The 23,504-nt window shown below is 33.0% G+C and overlaps 1 protein-coding gene across 1 annotated transcript in view; it reads left to right on the top strand.

Annotated features, from left to right (window-relative positions):
- LOC149802970 (ethanolamine-phosphate cytidylyltransferase-like) overlaps window positions 1-23,504 on the top strand; it is a 77,844-nt gene that overhangs the window by 16,415 nt on the left and 37,925 nt on the right. The window contains exons 3-6 of the mRNA XM_089952510.1: window positions 12,677-12,722; window positions 14,091-14,176; window positions 18,869-18,944; window positions 22,627-22,693. Coding sequence (XP_089808636.1) covers window positions 12,677-12,722; window positions 14,091-14,176; window positions 18,869-18,944; window positions 22,627-22,693 — 275 coding nt within the window. The remainder of the gene's footprint in view (window positions 1-12,676; window positions 12,723-14,090; window positions 14,177-18,868; window positions 18,945-22,626; window positions 22,694-23,504) is intronic.

Genomic DNA, 23,504 nt, shown 5'->3' with positions numbered 1-23,504 from the left:
AGTGAAAAATTAAAGTTAAAAAGAAAAACTAGTATTTTTCACCCATGAGATGAAATATATCCATTATTCTCATTTCAAGCAAATATCCTCTCTATAACAAGTGGAGTGCACTGAAATCCAGCTTAATACATTTGTTTGATGATTACAATGCAAGGTGAGAGTGAGACTTTGATTTTAATGCAGGTGGGAATCTCAAGTCATTTCTTAATTGTGAAAAAATGGCCACATCATCATGACCTGGAGATAAATATGTTTTTTAGCGCATGTCTGCAGAATACCTGTAATCGTATCACAAGATTTCAAAGCTTGAGCATTGTCGGAGAAGTTGTGATGGTCAAAACTCCTTACACATTATATACCATATATACATGTTTGTAAGTCAAGTCAAACTGCAAGCAGCGAAGATCCTGATCTGCCATAGCATAATGCACCTGTATGTTTTTTTTCTACTGTTTACTCCTAACAAAGTGCATAAACCCAGATCTGCCAGCACATTATGTGATGGCAGATTTAGGGCTGTGCTGGTTGCAATTGGATTTGACTTATAAATGAGTGTATATGGTTCAGTGACTATATGTTGCTACAGACTGACCCCACTCTCCAGGGGATGGGTCAGAGTTCTAAAATATTTTGTATATCCACTGACCATCGCCAGTTATATCTGAAGGTTTCAAGTCCATATCAGGACTTGTGTTAAGAGTTATTATGTGTGAAATTATGGGCAGGATCCCATTAACCCTGCCTTCAACAGAAAAGAATTGAGATAAAAACATAGTTTAAAATAATTTCTTTCACTCAACTCAGAACTGGTACATGTATGGTTGTGCTTTCCAGGGAACAAGTTTAATGCTTGCATATAGGGGTGAAACGATACACCTGTGCCGATTATTAACATGATTCACATTACACCACCTATGGTATGACACATTATACAGTATTACCAGGTAACTTGATGGTCTTTAAATCTTTAATGGGTCTGTCAGTGGTAGGTGATGTTATTTTATGTGATTTACAATTTTTACTTCCAGTATGCAGATAGACATAGACTTAGCACCTATTTATATGCCATTCTCTTGCATGACAAGACACTAAAAATACTTTAAAACAAACTACCTGCTAGTTGTCAGTGATTTTGTATTCAACATTTTAGACCGTATAATGCTGCTCCATCTGATCATATGCAGGAATCAATTTAGCCACCAGACCGAGGTATTTTGATGAAAATATCTTTTCATCCTAATTTCATATTTTTCATTCTTATTTATTCATTTTATCTTAACTCCAATCATCTCCACTAGCCAAGGTTCCTATTTACATGTTGATGGATCGAGCAGATGTTTCTGTGTTTTGGGTCTGTGAATTTCATTGGATGCGGTGGCTTGCTCAAAATTAAATGTTCAAATTTGAACACTGTTCCTACAGAATCAAGAAAAAAGGGGCACACATCATGAATGGACTAATAAATAAGAAATTTTCCTTTGTCAGTCTGTGTTTGTCCAAATACCTTTCACTCAAATACACCTGTAATAACTTCTCTTAGGTGCATAGTCATACTTTCAATGCTAAACTTACAAATTGATGTCAATTGCCTCGACCATTTTCAGCAGATGTACAATGCACTGCTGTTACATGCTATTGGTTAGTTGACATTACATACTAAGGGAGGCAACTCATGAAATCCAATAGATATTGCTTGGACAAAGCACTAAATTATCTGCTCAATCCATAAAGCTGTAGATAGGGTTAACATATCAGAACCTTGGCTAGTGAAGATGAACACTGATGGGAAATATAGTTTTGTAGCACATTTTCCCTGCATGGCTAAATTATCTGTGAAAAGAAATGAAATTTGCAGTCTACTTTTAAATTGAATTTATTTCAGTTTGGCTTGGTATTCTGTCTTTCTACATTTGCTGCAAGGGTGATTGACCAGCATGCAGTCTATTTTTGGTCCATCTAGCATACATATCAGACTCATATCTAACACAACTTTTGGGCTCAAAATTACCTGCTAGTATCTCCATTAACACTTTTCCGAGCTCCAATAATCTACTGTACTTAATAATTTAATAAAAATAATTGCCATCATAACTATCATCAGCCTGTATTTGCCAGATGAAATCCTCATCTGAAGACGAACCATGCAGTGAATCGGACATTCTGGGTTTTCTGGGTAGCGCGTATTTTAAACATGCATTTGTAAAACTTCCTTCATGTAAATTCAAATTACTACATAATGTTTGTCCCGGGCACAATGTGCCAATCAGTTTTGGTTTAACAACTATTTATATCATGTGATTAGCAATGCAGATGGTGAGTTCCAGGTAAAATTTCATCAGTGCTGTAGTTGACAGATTAAAGACATAAAGAATGTTTTACTCGCAATTTCTGAGAAGATAAATGGTGTTCCTATCAATTTTATGCAGATAAGGCCTAATTTAAGGGTGTTCAAGTTTGCTAGTCTGGCTAGTAAGCAGGCACCCAATGGGAATGGTGTGGGCAAATTCCAACTTTTTGAAAGGCAATAGGCTCTGACCATACACCTCATCATAAATGACCAAATATCAAAAATGGGGTGGCAAGGTTCAGAGGAATCTCTGACTACTTTATGCCAAACAAGCTCTTGCAATAAAATAATTACCGTAGAATCAGCAGGGTGGGGAGTGAGGTGGGGGGGGCACTATAGTGAACTAAGTCACTTGGTGATATTTGTTGATGGCGAGTGAGTGTTGTCATGTCCTTTTCATTTTAACTAACAAAAATGGGTGCATGTGCCTGCAACAGCAGTCTTAGATGACTTTTCAGTTTAAAGAATAACAAGGCAGCAAGACAAATAAGTAATACTTTTTGATGACTGCTGAAGATCAAAATAACATGCATACCATAAGTATTGTTTTGTATTGATTTCTACCACCTGTATTGATATGTGTATTGTACAGCAAAAGTATCAATGCACTGAAACAATGATGAATCATTTCACTTAAATATCCACAAAATGCGAGTTAATTGTGGAAAATATGAGTATAAATTTCAAGCTCTTGCATTTTTTAGTAAGTGCTAAATTTTCCAGTTATATAAACAATTCATTAATAAAACTCCACAAAGATCAACTGGACAAGGCATTATCTCATAATCTATTTTTAGTCAGATTTTTGGTTGCTCGCTAGTAATTAACATATTTACATAGACTGACATTTGTATGTGGACGGTAAGTTAAATTCCTCTTTTCACTCAGAATTAAATCCTTCAGAACACTAACATTTTCTGTAGTAATCCCTGTCATCGAACAAGCAGCAGAGAGAGTGAACAGACCACTTGCTGGAAGGTCTATTTTTGAAAAATAAAGCTTTCTACAAAACTGCTCCTATGGCCTAATGGTTAGAGCATCTGCCTCGGATACGGGAGGTTGTGGGTTTGATCCTCGACAGAGTCATACCAAAGACTTACAAAAATGGTACACACAGCTGCCTTGCTTAGCGCTCAGCATTAAGAGGTTAGTGTTAGGACTGGTTGGCCTGGTGTCAGAATAATGTAACTGGGTGGGACATCATGCTACATGTCTGCAGCATGATGCCTCAATGCTAGACATCACTATAAATTGCCATATTGCAGACATCGTAGCAATATGACTGAACAATTGTTAAAGCTACGTAAAAAATCCAAATCATATCACTTTCTACAAAAAATGAAAATAAAAGATCGATAACACAAAACCGAAGCCTCTAACTAAACCCAAGAGTTTCTTTAATTTTTTAATTTTTTTTTTACTCCATCTTTTTTGTTTGTGTTTTAGAAAATTTGTATAATGTTTTTGTTTACCCACTGTGACACTCATTTGTGGTTGCACCCTGTCTGCTGCTGTAAATGTGTGAGTAATTAAATCATTATTATATCAGTCTCTTAACCAAATATTTTATCAAAACCTATATGGTATTGCGATCGAGGATCATGTAAATTTATTGTTATAAATCTGTGTTTTTTATGCCTGCCTCGAGAAGATATTCTAGCTTGATTTTATTGTTTGTCCAGCATTACATCATCATATAATATGAGATTATTAATAAATCCATCAAGGTCATCTACAGATGAGGCTTCATCAACATTGGTGATAAAGTCAAGAATATCATTGCTGTCCTCGTCCAACAATTTTGCATTTTCATTAAAAATCTTTAAGTACCTCGTATCATTGTTGATCATCAGCTGATGGAGCTAATAAATGCAACTTGTCCCACTTAAGCCATCTCATTATCAGATTAAGTAATAAATGCGTTTTACCAGACCCAGATGGATCTATGATAATTGCTCTGATAGAATTTGGTAGCACTGGATGATGTTTTACTGGCTCTTGCTTTCGTGTTGTTGAGAAATCAACGACATCCATGTTATACAAATATAATAAATAATATGGATTTATATTGTGTTCCATGCAGAGCATCCACCCCCACAAGTGGATTAACATCAACAATAATAAATAATAAAAAGCATGCACTTACAGGTAAATGTGTGAAATGTGGTACAATTTATTTAATCTCTTATGAAGACAGGTGGTGATATTGCTACTTCATTAGGAAAATTACCAGGAGCTCCATGGGCTAAATACCCAGGAGAAAAACATCTTCCAGGATATAATTATTGTGGTCCTGGAACCCAACTTGATATCCGACTTGACAAGTGAGATCAACCAAGACCTGGAGAGTATCCAGTAAACGCAATTGATCAAGCATGTCACGTTCATGATATAGCTTATAAAAGTAAAGATTTACAACAATGACATATTGCAGATGTGAAGGTGATTCATTTGTTAAATTCCATGAAAAATAAATCTTTCAGAGAAAAACTTGCTAGCTTCCTAGTAAAATCTGCGATGAAAGGTAAACTAGTGCATGTATTAGGAGCCGGTAATTAATCAACAATCAACTGATTATTAAAATAATGGAATTGATTTATTATAGCCCAAGAGGATATCAGAGAGGTAGAGCAGCGATTAGTAAACTTGCTGATGCAGCAAATATTATATGTTCTGTTGCTGCAAATTGGTTAGCACGACAGGCAATATGGCAAATCTACCACCACCTGAACAAATTCAGCATGGCATGCACATTTTGATGTCAGCAATCCTAATGAAGTTCATCAAACAGATATTTTATTTTTACCACATGCTACTATTAAAATGGTAGACGTCAATCACGTATCTACAAATACACGTTGATGTTGTAAGTAGATATAAAGAAGCAGAACCACCATAAACTAAAACAGCAGCTGAAGTTGTATCTGGTTTTGAATGAATTTATCAACAAGGACCCTTGCAATGGCCACAGTTACTACAAGTTGATCCTGGCAAGGAACTTCTTGGTGCTGTATCATCTCTGATGAAAAAACTTGTCAAAATTAGACGAGGACATACTGCAATTCATCATGATCAGGCAATTGTTGAACAATTTAATTGAACACTTGCTGAGCAATTGTTTGGATATCAATATGCAGTGGAAATAATTCAGAAAGATATCAGATCTAGCAAATGGGTTGCAAGATTACGAAGTGTGATAGCTGCATTGAATAATGAAATTACTCTTGCTCATTCTATGAAACCCATTAATGCAATTACAAGAAAAACATATACCAATACGACATGATTTTTCAAAACAACCAGAACTAGTTAATGTGACTGTAATATATTTAAATGAACCTGGTGAACTTGAAGATGGTAAAAAAAAACGCAGCTAGTTCTATTTGTAGTATTGCGACACATTAAATTTCCAGCATGGTAAGATCTATGCGTAGACCTGCAGTCTACAGATTAGATTCAACTGCTCCTCAACGTGGATTTGCACACGAGCAATTATAAGCAATTTCTGAAGACAATTACCACCACATTCACTTCTGTGAACTAGCACCTTGACGTCAATTACATTCAGAACCGGTCAGCATCACATTTTCGTGTGAATGTCAAAAATTACTATTAATTCTGTCTAAGATAAATTGTCTTCGATTATTATTTCAATACTGCCATAACATTACTATGTTGCAGCTTGCACAATGATTATTTTTCATGATAAATTCAATATTGAGATTATAGTCAAGTTTTTTTGTTGTTGTTCACACTGTTTATAACTATTTTTTTCTTACTACATCATTATCGTTATTGCCTTCTTCCTGAGGTGTAAAATTTATGATAACCCTCCACAGCAGAGATATTCTTCTGACTTGAGACACTGCAACATAAACTAAGTTTGACCCTTCGATACAATCAACGATCCAAACATTTGTGTCAGAGATGGTTAATCCTTGTGATGAATGAATCATCATTGCATATCCTAGTGTCCATAAAGTTTTTTTCATAAATAATGCGCTCTCAGTAACACTATCAGGAAGTAAAACAATATATATAATGTAAAACAATTATTGAGAAACTTTTCATGCATGACATCATCACAGGTGTATTTTGATGCAATATCTTTCATTTCTTCGTGGAGAGATTCTGTGCGATAAATATCTCCATTAGGTCGTACAAACTGATCATAGTTTCTATCACTGGAACTCTGAAATAACCATACTGATACAGGATCGTTCTTATTTCTTTCATAAAATCAAATATATCACCTTGGTAAAATTTAACAACTCGATTTCATGGAAATATTATTACTGCATTAGTCCAGGCATGCGCATTATGATCGATAATTTCAATCTAACCTCCTTTCGATTTATAATTTGATTCATACAAAATCTTTCCGGTTTTTACCATTATTGGAAATTTTAATTTCTTTCCTAGCTCAGCAATGTCTTTGATAGATGCTCCAGTATATTTAACTATTTCTGCCCAATCATTTATTATTTTACATCTTTTATCCATTACACCATTTCCGTGAGGGGGCCCCAAGTGGCAGAGTGGTCTAAAGCGCTGTGCGTTACGGATCACTGTCATCTCACCTCTGTCTGCGTGGGTTCGAGTCTCAGAATCAGCCAATGTGGGTATGTGAGAAAGCTTACCAGTAGCTTCTCATGGATCAGTGGTTCTTTCCATGGTTTTCCCGGGTTCTTCCTCCACCATTAATACTGGCTGCCATGTATAGCCTATCGTGTGCTGAAAAATGGCGTTAAACCCTACAACAACAACAACAACAACAAGAACATTTCCATGAGTGGAAATTGTAAAATTTCTGTTACTCATTCGGCTACACAATTTAGCCTTGACAACTTCATCAGTTTTAGATCATGAATGTTGGGTTTATCATTCAGTGGATATTTTGCATAAATAACTGCAGTTACAGGATGTGCTCTTTCATAATACGGCTTGTCAATACCAGTCAGCATTCCTGGTTATCTCGTCAGATTTTCAAAATAATCATTCTGACAAATAATATTATTTTATAAAATGGAACAAAATTAATTTGTAAAACATCCTATCATCAAGGATTACGAGACGTTTCATGATGGTTTAATCAGGCACTGTTGACTAAAAAACTAAGTCAGTGCTGTTAATACTGGTTGTCTCAAATTTACTGCTGGGCACAAATATAATTTTGTCATAGGTTTGTCTACGAATGTTTTCGGGGGTGGGGTAATCAAAGACAGTCTTGTGATTGATCATATTAATGGCCAAAAACTTAGTAACTTCTTGAATAATTTACGAGTAAGTACACAGAGTCAGAATTGCAAATTTGGTAATACCGATAGCAAACAGTTGCAAAAAAGGTGGTTAAATCTGTAAGTACAGAAACAATTTTTCAGTCAATGAATGCAGCTGGCAAATATTTTATATCTGCTCCTGTTCAGTACATGTCGCAGATAAGATATACAAATATGTGTTTTTGAAAAAAGATAAACAAAAAAATAATTTTATTATTTTTGAAGAGAGATAACTGTCAAGCTAAGCTCTCTCCGGTAGAGTAATTAAGTAGTTATCTTGCTTGTTACTGCATAATTGACCGCATTATATTTTTGTCTAATTAACTAATTATATACAAATGTACAATAATTTAACCATCTTTGTGATAATTGTTATCAGTTAAGTAATATAATTTTGTAATGGTTCAGATTAGTGGAAGGATATTTACAGCTTCTAATTTTGTTTCCCTTGACAAAATCAAACGCCCACTTTGTAATGCAGTAGTTATTTTTAGATCAGTCTGTTATACAGAAATATATGTATTTTAAACCTGACTTAGTCAAAGGCAGAATTATATACAATATATGATTCGTTTAATATGGTGTGTTCAGGAAAATGGAAAATAAATCCATGCCGTGGTTATTATAATGATCATTTGTAAGAATCCAGCATAGGTAACTTTATAATAATTTCTGAAATATATATCAGTATGGCTGGAACAGAGCGCAGTAGTAGCATGTTGGATTCTCATACTCTTTAATAATTCAGATATTTCATCGCTAATATATTTACTTATATTTTCATGGGTTATTCCATCAGGTTTTTGTTTTTGTTTAGAAGATCTTCCATAAATATCTTCCATAAATATCAACTATTATACTTTAAGATCTGTTTAAAACAACGCATCTGCATGTATACTCATGCACAACTTTATGAGTGCATCGGAAGATTTTGATATAGCATTGAGTACAGAAATTACTTCACGGACGCATATTGGCAGATCTGTTATTGTCAGTGTTGGTACTGTTGAATACCAGACTGGAGATTTTATTGTGTTTATTTAATTTTTTTTAAAATTTGGTGGAGCCAACGCATATGAATCGCAATAAATAATTCCACTTTGCTCAATCGGGTATGCCACCCAATTATTACCTGGACCAGAACTTTTATCAAGATTAATAAGACCAGTTTCAGTATTGTTTGGTTGTTTTGGTAATTGGTCACACATAAAAACACCTGAAATTTTATATATTTTTTTAGCAGCATCAAGTAAATTGAAATTGGACAGAAGAATCAGCAAAGTGTCCATGGAAGTCTCAGACCTTTTCCTTACCAATGAGGGGTTCCTGGTAATCTTAGACCCCTTCCCTTTTTTGTTAGAAGTTTTTATTCCTTGTCCTGTTGCTTTCTTTAATGCCATTCTAGCAGCACGTCCAAGAGCACCAAGTGCAGCTGCTTTTGCAACAGCTGGGGCTGCAGCAGCTATTAACGCTGGTATAGCTGCAAGAAGTGGAAATATACCACCCGTTATAATTGAGTCCTTAACTGCACCAGCAGAAAGATTAAGTCTGACAATGATAGTTTATTTTGACCACCTGTGATCTGATCTTTTTTTAGTGATATTTTTATTCCACAGTTTTTTTTACTGATTTTGATTGAAGTTTTTTAATCTGACCAGGACTCAGACTGACACTAACATGATGATATGACATAAATATCGTGATTTAATTACTTATTTTCTACTGGAGCGTCAGTAGCACTCATTCGTCCACCAGTACCTTCAAGTAACATTGCTTTATCGCTGAATATAATTGCAATTGCTCTGTAATTAACACCAGTATCTAGGTTTACATGAGCTCAAAAATGAATATTAACAACAGATTGTTTAAATAAGTCTATATGTTCCAGTAAAAAGTAATAGTTTGGATACAGTGTTGTTAACTCTGTGATATTTGCAAACTAGTATCTGTATTTTGATCACATACCATAAATGTCATTAAACGATGATATGCACGAGCTACATGATTCAGATATAAATTTAACAATATATCTTCAGATGGTTCTTGATGCCTGTTTATCATTAAGGAAACTTCACTAACATTAAATTTATTAAATATCATATGATTATAGTGTTTGTGAGTTAAGTCGATTAGCATTTTGTAAAGCAATAAATATATGTCTTGGTGCAGAAATGCCTTGTTGCGATGCAATATACCATGTAAATAAACCATGAACAGTACTTTGAATGCTATCTGTGGTCATTGTCAACTACGATAACAATAATTTTCCACCTGAATTCATAAAAGTAATTAATTTTTCTTCAGCAATCGATGGAGTCATTACTGGCATCCACAGTAATACTTTACCAGCATCAGCAAAAGATTGCCAGATTGCATTATGATCAGTAGCTTTTCTTACAAGTACAACTGTATGTTTCGCCCCAAAGATACTTTTCTAATATTTCTACAAAATCTAAAGATATGTGACAGTGGAATTGTGCATGAAAATCTTCTATTTCCACCTTTTAATACTGATCAACGTACATTGAATCCTAAGTTGAAATTTGCGTTCATTGATGCAATTTGCATTCATAGTCACATTTATATAATCAGGATGATCAGAATTATCCTTGACAAGCATCATTGATGGGCCAGCTGATCTTGTATAATCATCTGAATATCTTGCTAGATTTAATTTGGTTGTGGCAACGTCTTTTTGAATTGTTTCAATATTTCTTCTGTCAATCATGTACGTAGCACTGTCAAACAACGCCATAATACCATTGTTAACAAAACTAAAACTATCATTAACTCCATATTCAGTAATATCTTCTTTTATAATTTTGCCTTCTATTTCAATAAACGCTTCAGCAGGTAAGAAATATCTGCTTTTATCTTGAACTTGTAATTCAATTCATCCACGCTGATTTGGTTGTTGTGCGTCATAAGAATAATACTGATAATCACGAACAGATTCATCTGTAAGAATTGGTGCATCCATATCAAATGCTGGATCAGATATATGCTTGAACATTTTATTATAATTATTATCGTCTCACATGAAGACCACTTCCACCAACTAAACTTACTGTTATATTTTTTCTGAGTTATATATTTATTATTTTACTGATATTTGCAGGCATAACTTCAATGCTGAGTAATTTTACTGGCTGTGGTTTTCTTTGTACTAATCAAGCTAATCTTTCTTTGATTGTAGAAAATGCTTTACCGGCAACATTACCAACAGCACTAATACCTTTCTCGTGAATGGCGTACATAGCTTTCATTCCTAATTGTTTTGCAATCAGTGTTGCATTTGGAGCTATTAAATGAACCTTAAACAACATCACCAAGTCCATCTCCGTAAATCGCTTTGTACGTTGATAATTGCGAATTTATTATCTGACCATTACAGGTCCATTTTGAGCATTATGTACAATCATTTTATTAAATTACAAGTTGATTAATTACAAGTATCAATTGCTGTAGTAATCATCAGCAATTTCGTTAATGAGAGATAGATCAACATTAATACCCATAACGCCACCTGTAAATAATCTTTGGCAATTATCAGATATTTCAATAATAATTTCTGGAGAATTATTTCCTGCTTGCTTTCCTCCGATCAGAATTTCTAATCGTTCAGCATCAGAAAGAACACTGTCAGGACAAGTTCCTAAACCACTTCCGGTTTTTGGACCTGATCTTTGCATCTCTCTAAGCAATTCAGCAATTAAATCTTCTTCTTGTTGTAATTGTTGTTCTTTTTCTTTTAAACGATGTTAAAATGTTGGAAAATAAGTGCTGTATTTACCATTTTATAACCATATTTGGCAAAATATATATTTTTAATCCCATCATCTTTTGTCCAGGATCTAGTATATTCAGATTTTACATATTTTTGCTGTGTGTGCATATTGTTGATGGAATTAGTTGTGGATTCAATGTATGTGAAGAGATTCATGGGTGAGTACACGGTGTTGATACTATTCATGCTATACATTAGACATGTATATATAAACAGTATACACTTGTATGTAGTACCAATGAGTGGTTCTCAGAATAAAGTAAAATATTATATATGCCTTCTCTGTTTTCACTACAGGTGTATTTTTCATTTAATATGCATTGATTTAAGATGGTAACTGTGCCAATAAAGCATGTATTTTTGTGCCTGCATTTATTACCTAGCCCCCCCTGCAAATTTTTTTGGGTACATGCATCATTTTCTTCAGCTAACTGACCTGGTTGCTTATAATACAGTTCGATGTATAACACGGTTGGGTTCTATTGCTCCCAGCTACTGTGTTATGCCGGGGTCACACTGTATATCTTTCACAACCAGTGAATTTTTTCACAAGTAAGAATATTTATCCAATAGTGTGCTCATTTAAGCAAACTCTGTTACTATTTCACTGATGATTTGCATTGATAGTATTTAGTTAGATTGGCCGATCCCAGTTTTTTTGTGTCACATGTTGCATCATGCTGATCATCCTTCTAATTGATTTTCCTAATTTGTTCTTGAGGCACTTCTTTGTTCATGAACTTGCAAGATCCCATAGCACAAACTTGAACACGTGTATCAGTCATATTTCTGTTATAAACAAGAAAAACATATCAACTGTACAAGATTTATAATATTCAGAATGATAAAAATTATATTTGAAGCAGTTAGAAGGTGTCGTAATTGCTTTGCAGACTCCTGAAAAAAAGTATATGTTACAAAACAAAACTGAGAATAATAAAATTGCCAGGTGAAATAGGATCTTGCAAATTGATTATTTCTCTGCTTTCCAAAAATGCTAGTAGTAAATAAAACTTAAATTCTAACTGAGAGTCTGTATTCATTTCAGCCCCCATTTGCAACACTTGCCATGTTATAGACACCCAAAACAGAAAATCTGATTTAGGAAAGAAGTGTTAGCTTGGATGTTTGATGAGAAAATTACAATTTAGTTAGACCTGATAGAAGATAATACGCTACTATATTGTGCACTTCATCAATGATTTGAGATTAAATGAGTTGTTTGAGTAGATTTAATTGATTGTTTTCTTTCACTTTGAATAGGGTAAACAGATGGGAGAATACCTAATTGTTGGAGTACATTCCGATGGTAAGTAATGGTATCTAGTGATAAATTTTGTTGTCTCACTGTTTGTTAATCACATTTTTCAAATTTATATATTGCTAAATTATCCTGAATGGACACTTGAGATGGTCAGTTTATGGGGGTTTTATTACTGTGTATACTGACTTAGAAGAAAGTCCAACTGCAGACAACATAGATCATGATCTATTGTTGCATAATGTGCCAGCAATCAGGGTCTATGTTTTTTGTTCTAAAGATTACTCTTAACCAACAGCACAGACATTGATCTGCTGGCACATTACGAGACAACAGATCAGGGTCTGTGTTGTTTGTTCTACTGATTACTCTTAACCAACAGCACAGACATTGATCTGCTGGCACATTACGAGACAACAGATCAGGGTCTGTGTTGTTTGTTCTACTGATTACTCTTAACCAACAGCACAGACGTTGATCTACTGGCACATTATGAGACAACATATCAGGGTCTGTGTAGTTTGCAGTTGGACTTGACTTATAAGTGAGTACATATGGTATCTCAAAAATAGTTCACTTGAGATAAAAATATGTGGACAGTTTTTTGAGTATAATAGATTACAGAGGGGATTGCTATTGGGAAGTTGTATTTCAAGTTTTACTAGGGTGTATAAAATATTGGTGCACAAATTTAAGCTTTTTAAAGTTTATTGACTTGATGGTTCAGAATTTCTGCATTTATGCATTCTGTCCTTATGTGAAGTGATTTTTGATCAATGCAATAAAATGACTCAGTGAATTTTAAATCAAACATTTTATTCACCCCTGATTACCTGGAAAGTAGCATTACAATCATTTGATGGTGTACATTATTCCAGTAATAAGCTGTACCAGTTATAAATTATATAGATACAAGTTACATTGTCATGAAAAGTTGTCATGAAAAGTTATCTTTTGTGTGCATGGATTAAAAAGTAATTGTACAACTTGCTTTGCACCTACTGAAATTATTCATTATGTATGTATCTATGTATGTGTGTGTGTGTGTATGTATGTATGTATGTATTCATACATGCATGTATGTATGGATGTATGTATGTATGTATGCACACATTGCACACATACACACACAGTTGATTTCCGAGATTAAGGTTCCTTTCTCAGAAGGCCACCCCTTATACATGCCCACCTCTTTATTGTGAAAGATGTGGCCCCATAAGTGAGGAAACATGCTGTAATGAATACTATTCAAAGAAGATGTCAAATATTTAATGTTGTATAATCCATTTTGAAGTATCATCGCTCCTGTACTATCTTTTTTGAATTTTTAAGGAAATGCCTCTGCAATGTTTGAAGTTTAATTTTTAATATATAATTTTTACCAGACTGTCAATTCAAATTGTTTTATTCTTGTAGAGGAGATCGCTAAGCACAAGGGGCCACCAGTGTTCAATGAACAAGAACGTTATAGGATGGTCAGAGCAATCAAATGGGTGGATGAAGTAAGTTGTGTGCATTGTCTTTGCCTTGGTTAAATCAGAAAAGCAGTTGCCAGGTTCTACCAGTCATCTCAGATTTTCTTTCTTATACTGAGATTTTGTCATTATCTTCAATCTTTGTTTTTGCTGTTGAAAATTTGCACCAGACATTCAGCAGATACTTAGTGTGGTAGTAAAAAATATCCTTTGGAAGTTATAAGCTGAGTCTCATTTATTCTAATAAAATTTTCAAGTTGTCAGATTTAAGAAATTCTTAAACTCTTTTTATTTTCTTTCAACAGAATAATAGGATTTCTTACCTTAATGTATAAAATAAAGAGTTTAAGTGTTAAATTTGGATTTGTTAAAAATCAACCTCTGAATCAAATATTACAACTGTCCCAAAAAAAGATTATGGAAAAATTTATATTAAGATAGCACAGATTTGGAGGATATCAGTATTGTGTTAGATTATAATGATTGAACTCCTAGTAGATTTAGAGGATATCAGTATTGTGTTTGATTATAATGATTGAACTCCTAGTAGATTTAGAGGATATCAGTATTGTGTTTGATTATAATGATTGAACTCCTAGTAGATTTAGAGGATATCAGTATTGTGTTAGATTATAATGATTGAACTCCTAGTAGATTTAGAGGATATCAGTATTGTGTTTGATTATAATGATTGAACTCCTAGTAGATTTAGAGGATATCAGTATTGTGTTAGATTATAATGATTGAACTCCTAATAGATTTAGAGGATAACAGTATTGTGTTTGATTATAATGATTGTACTCCTAATAGATTTAGAGGATATCAGTATTGTGTTAGATTATAATGATTGTACTCCTAATAGATTTAGAGGATATCAGTATTGTGTTTGATTATAATGATTGAACTCCTAGTAGATTTAGAGGATATCAGTATTGTGTTAGATTATAATGATTGAACTCCTAGTAGATTTAGAGGATATCAGTATTGTGTTAGATTATAATGATTGAACTCCTAATAGATTTAGAGGATATCAGTATTGTGTTAGATTATAATGATTGAACTCCTAATAGATTTAGAGGATATCAGTATTGTGTTAGATTATAATGATTGAACTCCTAATAGATTTAGAGGATAACAGTATTGTGTTTGATTATAATGATTGTACTCCTAATAGATTTAGAGGATATCAGTATTGTGTTAGATTATAATGATTGTACTCCTAATAGATTTAGAGGATATCAGTATTGTGTTTGATTATAATGATTGAACTCCTAGTAGATTTAGAGGATATCAGTATTGTGTTTGATTATAATGATTGAACTCCTAGTAGATTTAGAGGATATCAGTATTGTGTTTGATTATAATGATTGAACTCCTAGTAGATTTAGAGGATATCAGTATTGTGTTTGATTATAATGATTGAACTCCTAATAGATTTAGAGGATATCAGTATTGTGTTAGATTATAATGATTGAACTCCTAGTAGATTTAGAGGATATCAGTATTGTGTTTGATTATAATGATTGAACTCCTAGTAGATTTAGAGGATATCAGTATTGTGTTAGATTATAATGATTGAACTCCTAGTAGATTTAGAGGATATCAGTATTGTGTTTGATTATAATGATTGAACTCCTAGTAGATTTAGAGGATATCAGTATTGTGTTAGATTATAATGATTGAACTCCTAGTAGATTTAGAGGATATCAGTATTGTGTTAGATTATAATGATTGAACTCCTAATAGATTTAGAGGATATCAGTATTGTGTTAGATTATAATGATTGAACTCCTAATAGATTTAGAGGATATCAGTATTGTGTTAGATTATAATGATTGAACTCCTAATAGATTTAGAGGATAACAGTATTGTGTTTGATTATAATGATTGTACTCCTAATAGATTTAGAGGATATCAGTATTGTGTTAGATTATAATGATTGTACTCCTAATAGATTTAGAGGATATCAGTATTGTGTTAGATTATAATGATTGAACTCCTAGTAGATTTAGAGGATATCAGTATTGTGTTTGATTATAATGATTGAACTCCTAGTAGATTTAGAGGATATCAGTATTGTGTTTGATTATAATGATTGAACTCCTAGTAGATTTAGAGGATATCAGTATTGTGTTTGATTATAATGATTGAACTCCTAATAGATTTAGAGGATATCAGTATTGTGTTAGATTATAATGATTGAACTCCTAGTAGATTTAGAGGATATCAGTATTGTGTTTGATTATAATGATTGAACTCCTAGTAGATTTAGAGGATATCAGTATTGTGTTAGATTATAATGATTGAACTCCTAATAGATTTAGAGGATAACAGTATTGTGTTAGATTATAATGATTGTACTCCAGGTAAGGCTACTTACCTTGTGGCTGATAGGTGCATGTATCATATATTGATTGGTTTGCTGAAGGTTATCAGATCATGCTTGACCCATCAGGTGTCATGAAATCTGATGTCCTTATGCTATGAAAATTGCAATGATTTAAGCACCCAGAACAAGTTAATGTATTCATAACCTGTATGCATATGAGGATATGAAAACATTAATGTGGTTTTACTGCTTTAGATTGAGGTTTACATTGGTGATAATATAGCTTTGTAGCAATAAAATGCTTCCATTAACATCATATCTTCAAAGCAAGACTTTGATCCACATTCTGTCACATTTCTCATTGGTACTACTATAATGACAGGAAGTCTTGGGGCACCTTTAATTAATTTTTGACTTATACAAGTTGGATCAGGAAATTGTAGCCATTTTTTCATGTGCTATAAGTTTGGGACACCATAGAAATATTTAGGTTTTTACAGCTGATCACATAACTTTTTTTTAACCAAAACATAATATTTTTAATTTTTGAAAAAAAGACTTTTGTGGTTGTTATGGGACACAGTCATTGTATTGGAAATGTTATAAATTTATTTTTTACAAATTTGGGAAAGTTAAAAATACATATATTAAGTTTTCCTGTTTTCTTATCATTTCTACCTATTTCAGATACTTTTAATTTCATCAAGAAATGACAAGTATTGAGCATTAGCACAATGTGTAACCTTTTTAACAGTAACATTTCCCTTGTTTGCTCTAGTTTACGACTTTCTCTTTATGCATTATACTGTCATTAATATTGTCAAAAGTCACAAGTAATTAAATTTTCTGACATGAAAGTTTAAATACCTAACTTGTTAAAATGTGGTATCAGTATTAAACAACATCATGGCATTACTGCATGGACATTGAAGATTTTTGATTGCACTGAATGAAGTACATAAATGATTTTTAACCAATGTCATCAACTTTAATAATGACTCAAAAATACAATACAATATTGAAGTCACAGAAATTATGCAATGAAATTTTTTTTTAGGAATAATGCAGTGGTATTTTCCTTTGACGTTAGCAAACTTTGGATAAGTACATGTTTTCTCAGCTACAGTAATTGTGCTAATACTATGTACTAAAAGACGATTATGCAGTCAAAAGCAATAAAAGAATTAATGTGGTAGAACTGGCATTGCCTTCGGACAAAAGTCCCTCTTTTTCCAAGTTTCAGGGTTTAAACAAATAACAGGCTTTGGTTTCTGTCAGAAAACAAAGGACAAATCAAGTAGTAATAATAATAAAAATCTGTCTAAACAACCAGCATGCCAAAATCAAAACTTGAATAAAAACAAAGACTACAATTGATTGACGATGATTTTAGCAGTCTGAAATTTAGCCAATATTATAGTCATTCTTCAGTGAATAAATACTAGTTATGTACCTTAGATATTTTTAAATAAGCATTGAATGTGTGTCCTTTCACATAGATTAAATCACTTTGTAGGATTGCTTATATCACTGAAAAACAGTAAATCTTAATTGGATGAAACGTCAATGGATGTATAGCTAAAATGCAATCTAGAAGAATGAGATTTTGTTAAAAAATTTGTTTATATATATAAACAAAGATATCACAAAATGTACTGAGTAAGTACTCGTCACTATATTGCAGGTCTCCCGGTAAAGTCTAAGTGGCCTTCATTTTATTTCTTGTTGGAATAATCAGAAAATATGCATATGCTAAATAAATAATTGAAAACAATCACAGTAGTTTATAACAGTTTATTGACATGGTAAATGAACAAGGGCTAGTCACTGCTGTGTGACATATGGCATTTTTTGAGTCTGTTAATGTTGGGACACTGAAAATGTTTTTATGTGCAAACAAGTCTTAGGACACAAGAAATAACTATTTCCAAAGCAAGACTCATACTTTTTGTTTTTGATAGTTTGATCCCTTCTTTAGCTTAAAACAGTAATGGATATTTGTATTTCTTGTTTTTCAGTTTTTAATGGATTGTTTTCATATTTTAATGCCATTTTCATCATCACATGATTTTGGTGAGAGATGCATGCTTTTCATTAATAGACTGGTGAAAATCCTGATAAGTGTGCAGTTCATCTCAGTTTTTTGTATTTTGTAAGCTTATCTTGTAAAAATATCTATATCTTATCACCTTGAGACTGATGCACATTTCAAAATCTTTTTACTGCTGAAGAATATCAGAGATAGTTTTAACAACTGATGGTTAAAAGGAATAAATGGTTTTATCTTGAATTCCTGGAAATTCCTTTCACCCTGTAGAGCATCAGTCCCTTCAAGGGGCTCTTGTTTTAATGCATTTCCTAACAATTTATCTCTATTTTATAATCTCTAGATTGTTGAAAATGCTCCCTATGTGACAACTATTGAGACCCTGGACAAATATGATTGTGATTACTGTGTGCATGGAGGTAAGCTTGCCTATGTATCTGTGCTTAATACATGTCAAGGATAAACTTCATAGATACAGAATTACTATTGCACTAGCAGGGCAGGATCAGTATCATGAGCTAAAAATCATGATAGAATGAAAAGTGATAGATTGGATTATTTTTGTAGTTGAGCCTGCATTGAACATCCAAATGTGGCATGCTGTTGATATGATTGTGGATAATTTTAAATGGAATTTGAGATATACTTAGAAATATATCTGTATATATTAGGGGTGAAATGATACATCTGTGCCATGTATCAATATGATTTATGATACATGGTCTGTGATACAATACATATCAATACACATATGAACTTGATGGTCTTTCTATCTTTGAAAGATAAGTGGTGCCCTTTTATGCATGTTGACACAGTGGTTGTATTTCCAGTATGCAGATTACAGATAGACATATAGCTATCTTATTTTTGTATGCAATTCTCATCAATGAGAAGATAGCAAAAAGACTTTCAAACAGTCTACCTGTTGGTTGTCAGTAAGCTTTATTCAGCGTTTTAAGCCATTTAATGGTGGCTCGATTTAACTCACTTTGGCCAACAGGCCCTTTGTTTTGCACGGCATGAATGCTTTGAAAACATCTTATTACTAGTTTCATGTCTCACTTAAACTTGGAAGTTATTATGATGTTGTCTTCAAAACAGAAGAAATAATGCAATTTCCTCATGCAAAGAAAATCTCATCTAGAACAAATCCAGGCATGGGAATGAAGATGAATATCAACAAAATCTATTACACTGTACTTCCTGCAGAAGCAAAAGACTGCTGTGACCACAGGTCCTTGTATTTGTTAGTGAAGAAGGAAAACTGTTGACAAAACCCAGTCCTATTCTATAATATTTTGTTTAAACTTACACTTGAGCAGTTTGCAATCTGCTCCATTGCTGATTCTTTGTAATATAATTTGTTCCATTGGCACCTTCATTTACTGGTTAAACATTTCTTCATAAAAAGAGAGATTCCACAAATTTGGCCATAGTTACCTAAACTTTAATATCGATCTCTCTCTTCCTACTACACTTTCTTAGAGCTCTACTAAAATTAATATCTTTAAATGATGTAACCTCAAGTTATATAAGCATTAATCTGTTAATTATTTCTGAGCATACTCTGTTCCTTATCTGTGTATGAATATTGTTCTGTGCTTCCTTCTGATGGGGTATATACATAGCTTTGTCATTGTGAATATGTTGGGTAACTGGCCTTTATGACTGTTATGTACAATTTTCCTTGGCTCACAGATATTGTCTTTTGGATACATCTCCTTCAAAATAGGATTTTTCACTAACATAGATCTCCTTTGTTGAATCAGTAGTTTACTTACTACTATGCCAGTGTTCCATAATGCTTTAAGGTTTTTAGTCCATCATTGCCATAGTCTGCTTGTTCAGAGGTATTAAAATAAATATCTTCTTAATTTATTTCTTAATGTCCTCTTTTTACCCTTATTTGCTCAGTTTATCTTAATCCTGATATGGATATATGGTTTTGTAGTATATGATCTGCACGGCAAAAATGATTGATTAAAAGAAAAAGAAAATTGCATTATATTTTAAACTCGTCTGTATTTTAGCTAGGCTCAGTATTCTGCCCTTTCTACACTTAATTTAGAAATACCACTGAAAGCAAGATTGACCATCATGTGGTCTATTTTTGTTCATCCATCATGTATATCTGACTTGTGTATAACACTATTTTCGGGCTTAAAATCACTCACTGGTATCTCCATTAACTCTTTCCCAGCTCCAGTAATCCAATACACTTCATAACTTTTAAAATTATTGTCATCATCACTATCATCAGCCATTATTTTCCGATTGAAATCATAATGAACCATGTGGTGAATCAGACATTCTGATTTTTTATGTAGTCCGTATTTTAAACATGCATATGTAAAGCTTCCTTCATGAATGGTTCAAACTATGCCATAATGCTTATTCCAGATCACAGTATGCCAGTCAGACTTAGTTTAGAACCATTCATGTAATGCTTGAAGAACCCGGATACATAAACAGTTGCCTACCCGAAAAAAAAGATGTCACATCTAGAATGGTTAAATAAAAATTATACTACTTCATTGAGCACATTTTCAACTAATTTGCACAAGTTCTTGCACATCACTGTTCTCCAAGTGTGTGAATTGGTACAAATTTTGCACGATTCACGCAATTGCATCTCTCTTTAAGTACTTTACATATCACTTAATTACTTTTGCACAAAGTCTCCCTGTTGCTTTGCCAATACTTCACATTTGTCATAGAAGAAATAAGCTACATTAATTTTGGTGGTTATTTATTAACCTGAACCAGAAAAAGCAATAACCTCCAATGAAAATTCAGTGTAACATATTTCACCATGAAGCACACCAGTGGTGTAGCTTTCAAATTGACCAAAGTAGACAAGATACAATTCATTGCAGAAACTTCAAATAAATGTGGTTATTAAATGATGCGTCAAGTACTTCATTATACAAGTATATATTTGGAAGTATATGCTGAACATACTTCTGGGTTAAGATAATTAGCATGAAATGTGGATGGAAGATTATGAACCATGTCACTTTTTGTTAATATGTAGATGGTGATAGAGTATTCTCAGTGGTCTTTTTCATTTTTGCTAATACAAATGAGTGCCTGTGACTGCAAATGTTGTTTCATATGAATTATAATGTTACAGAATAACATGGCAAACTAATAATTATTCGTGACTGCTGAAGACTAAAATAACTTGCACATGGTATGTATCGTTTTGTATTGATTCTCTGTCTCTTGCATCAGTATGTGTATCGTTACAGCAGAAGTATCGATGCATTGATATATCAATGATTTGTTTCACCCCTTGTATATATATCTATGTATCTGTCTGTTATTCCATGCAATAATGAAATTAGATATGATTATTATATATTCTTGTTCCATAAGATGCCATTACTTTGTTCATCTATAACACCTTAATTATTCAACAAAGAATTCATAAGTGTCCAATTTTTAAGATGTAAACATTAAAATCTTAATAAACAAGATACTTTTATTTTGATCCTCTTTAGATCATTGTCTAGAGTCATTGAGGAAATTGGTTACCAGTAATGTGTTATCTGTAATTGTACCCATTAAGTTTGCTATACAGATTACTCCTAAAATAAGGCATAGACCCAACTCTGCTGGAGCATTATGCAGTTTGCAGTTGGACTCGACTTGTAAGCAAGTAGAGACAGTAAAATTTCTCATATACATGTGCTTAAAAAATCAGCTGAAAATTGTGATTTAACTTTTTATTTAAAATTATTTGTAGATGCATAAATAAATTAGTACATGTACAAAAATCAGATTTCAGGTATATTATTCGCTCACTACAAGGCCCTTCAGTTCCTGTTCTAAGGCAGGTATAGACAGGTATAGAATTTTATAAAGTGGTATTTAACTTGTATGTATTAATAACTTCATTATAAGGTGGTCTCAATATTAGGCTCACCATAATGTTGCTATGGCACCATGGACAGTGTTATAATCAGGAAGATATGTATGTAATTATTCTGATTCTGGAGATATTCTTTTCAGGTGTTTAATATAAACATACTAGTAATAAATAATAAATTATAATTTTTTTATTTAAAAAAAGCTTATCTATATAATATTTTTGTACAGATGACATTACCACAACTGTTGATGGAACAGACACTTATCATCTTGTCAAGACAGCTAAGCGATACAGGTAATGAATATACTTGCATGGAGTATTAAAAAAAGCAGTATTTCTTTCTTCCACATGTTACATGATAATGTGTTAACCCTTTACCTCATAGAGCAAAGTTACCCAGTGCAGCGTGCTATAAATAGAACACCTGTTACCTATTCGACTCCATACACATAGGCCTGCCTGTTAACTGTTAAGCAATGTAGTGTATGTTACATTTAACAGCAATTTGAACCATTTTACATTTTTGGTACACATCTATTATGTGTGGAAAAATTTAAGAGTAAAGTCCGATTGTTATAGCTGTGTAATTATTTTTCACGGAAGAATTTGTTATGTGCTTTAAAATCTTGAGAGAGCTCATTCACCGTCATGTCAGTGAGGCCACGTGACCAACCGTAGCTGCCAATTCTCAACCTCAAAATTTAAAAGTTTTTCATCTGCATGTACATCACTAAGTCATCTGAATTTGATAATTTATAAAAACTAATTGCTGCCTACATAAATATCAGAGCCTTTACCTAGGTTATTGAATCTTTCATAGTTGTGATTCTAATCGTGAAAACTTTGTAAGTACTGAATTAAATCCACGACTGCCATTTTGGAGAGTGGAGATTACGACCCAGTTACTTTAAATAGCAGATATCGACCAATACATAAACAATGACCACGTGATCTGACATAATTGTCATTCGCAGAAATGAATGTAGTGTCTAATAGAGGTTTTTCCCCAAAAGTGGCGCTACGAAAACTGGCTTAAAATGGCTGTTTACAGCCGACGTCAAAAGGCGCTTGCATGCAACTTGAGTAGAGGCGTCAAAAGGCACCT

This window comes from Sinohyriopsis cumingii, chromosome 3 (genome assembly GCF_028554795.1).
Source record: "Sinohyriopsis cumingii isolate HCF-2022 chromosome 3, ASM2855479v2, whole genome shotgun sequence".
Lineage (NCBI taxonomy): Eukaryota > Metazoa > Mollusca > Bivalvia > Unionida > Unionidae > Sinohyriopsis > Sinohyriopsis cumingii.
The sequence above is the reverse complement of the archived record's forward strand: the minus strand, read 5'-3'. Positions and strand labels throughout refer to the sequence as shown.